Here is a 494-nt window from a genome sequence, read left to right as displayed (position 1 = left end):
CACCCAGCCTCTGGCACCGAGAGCCCCCCAGCCGGCCATCCTCTCCTCCCCCCGTCCTTCCTGCCCCCGCTCGTCCCCCGGGGCCTGCCTGGGTGCCCAGACTGGCATGATCAGCTGAACTTTGTGGGGTTAGCGCTTCTCTCTGGCTTCCTCTCTGTGTTGCGGAGGCGAGGGGAGCGCAGACCCCCGGCTCAGGACGGACAGACAGGCAGACCGACCACCGCGTCCAGGCTCGCCTGCCGAGCCACTGCACTCCCCACCCCAACCCGCCTAGCCTCCGGGACCATGTCCAAACCTTCAGACCACATCAAGCGACCCATGAATGCCTTCATGGTATGGTCCCGAGGCCAGCGGCGCAAGATGGCCCAGGAAAACCCCAAGATGCACAACTCAGAGATCAGCAAACGCCTAGGCGCCGAGTGGAAGCTTCTGTCCGAGGCAGAGAAGCGGCCGTACATCGATGAGGCCAAGAGGCTACGCGCCCAGCCCATGAA

At 65.0% G+C, this 494-nt stretch overlaps 1 protein-coding gene across 1 annotated transcript in view; it reads left to right on the top strand.

Moving 5' to 3' along the window:
* Positions 1 to 285: 285 nt before the first annotated feature.
* The window catches only part of SOX14 (SRY (sex determining region Y)-box 14), an 829-nt gene continuing 620 nt past the window's right edge, over positions 286 to 494 (top strand). The window contains exon 1 of the mRNA XM_010858242.1: positions 286 to 486. Coding sequence (XP_010856544.1) covers positions 286 to 486 — 201 coding nt within the window. The remainder of the gene's footprint in view (positions 487 to 494) is intronic.

This window comes from Bison bison, unplaced genomic scaffold (genome assembly GCF_000754665.1).
Source record: "Bison bison bison isolate TAMUID 2011002044 unplaced genomic scaffold, Bison_UMD1.0 scf7180017864384, whole genome shotgun sequence".
Classification (NCBI taxonomy): domain Eukaryota; kingdom Metazoa; phylum Chordata; class Mammalia; order Artiodactyla; family Bovidae; genus Bison; species Bison bison.
Note: the sequence above shows the minus strand (reverse complement) of the source record. Positions and strands in the feature narration are given on the sequence as shown.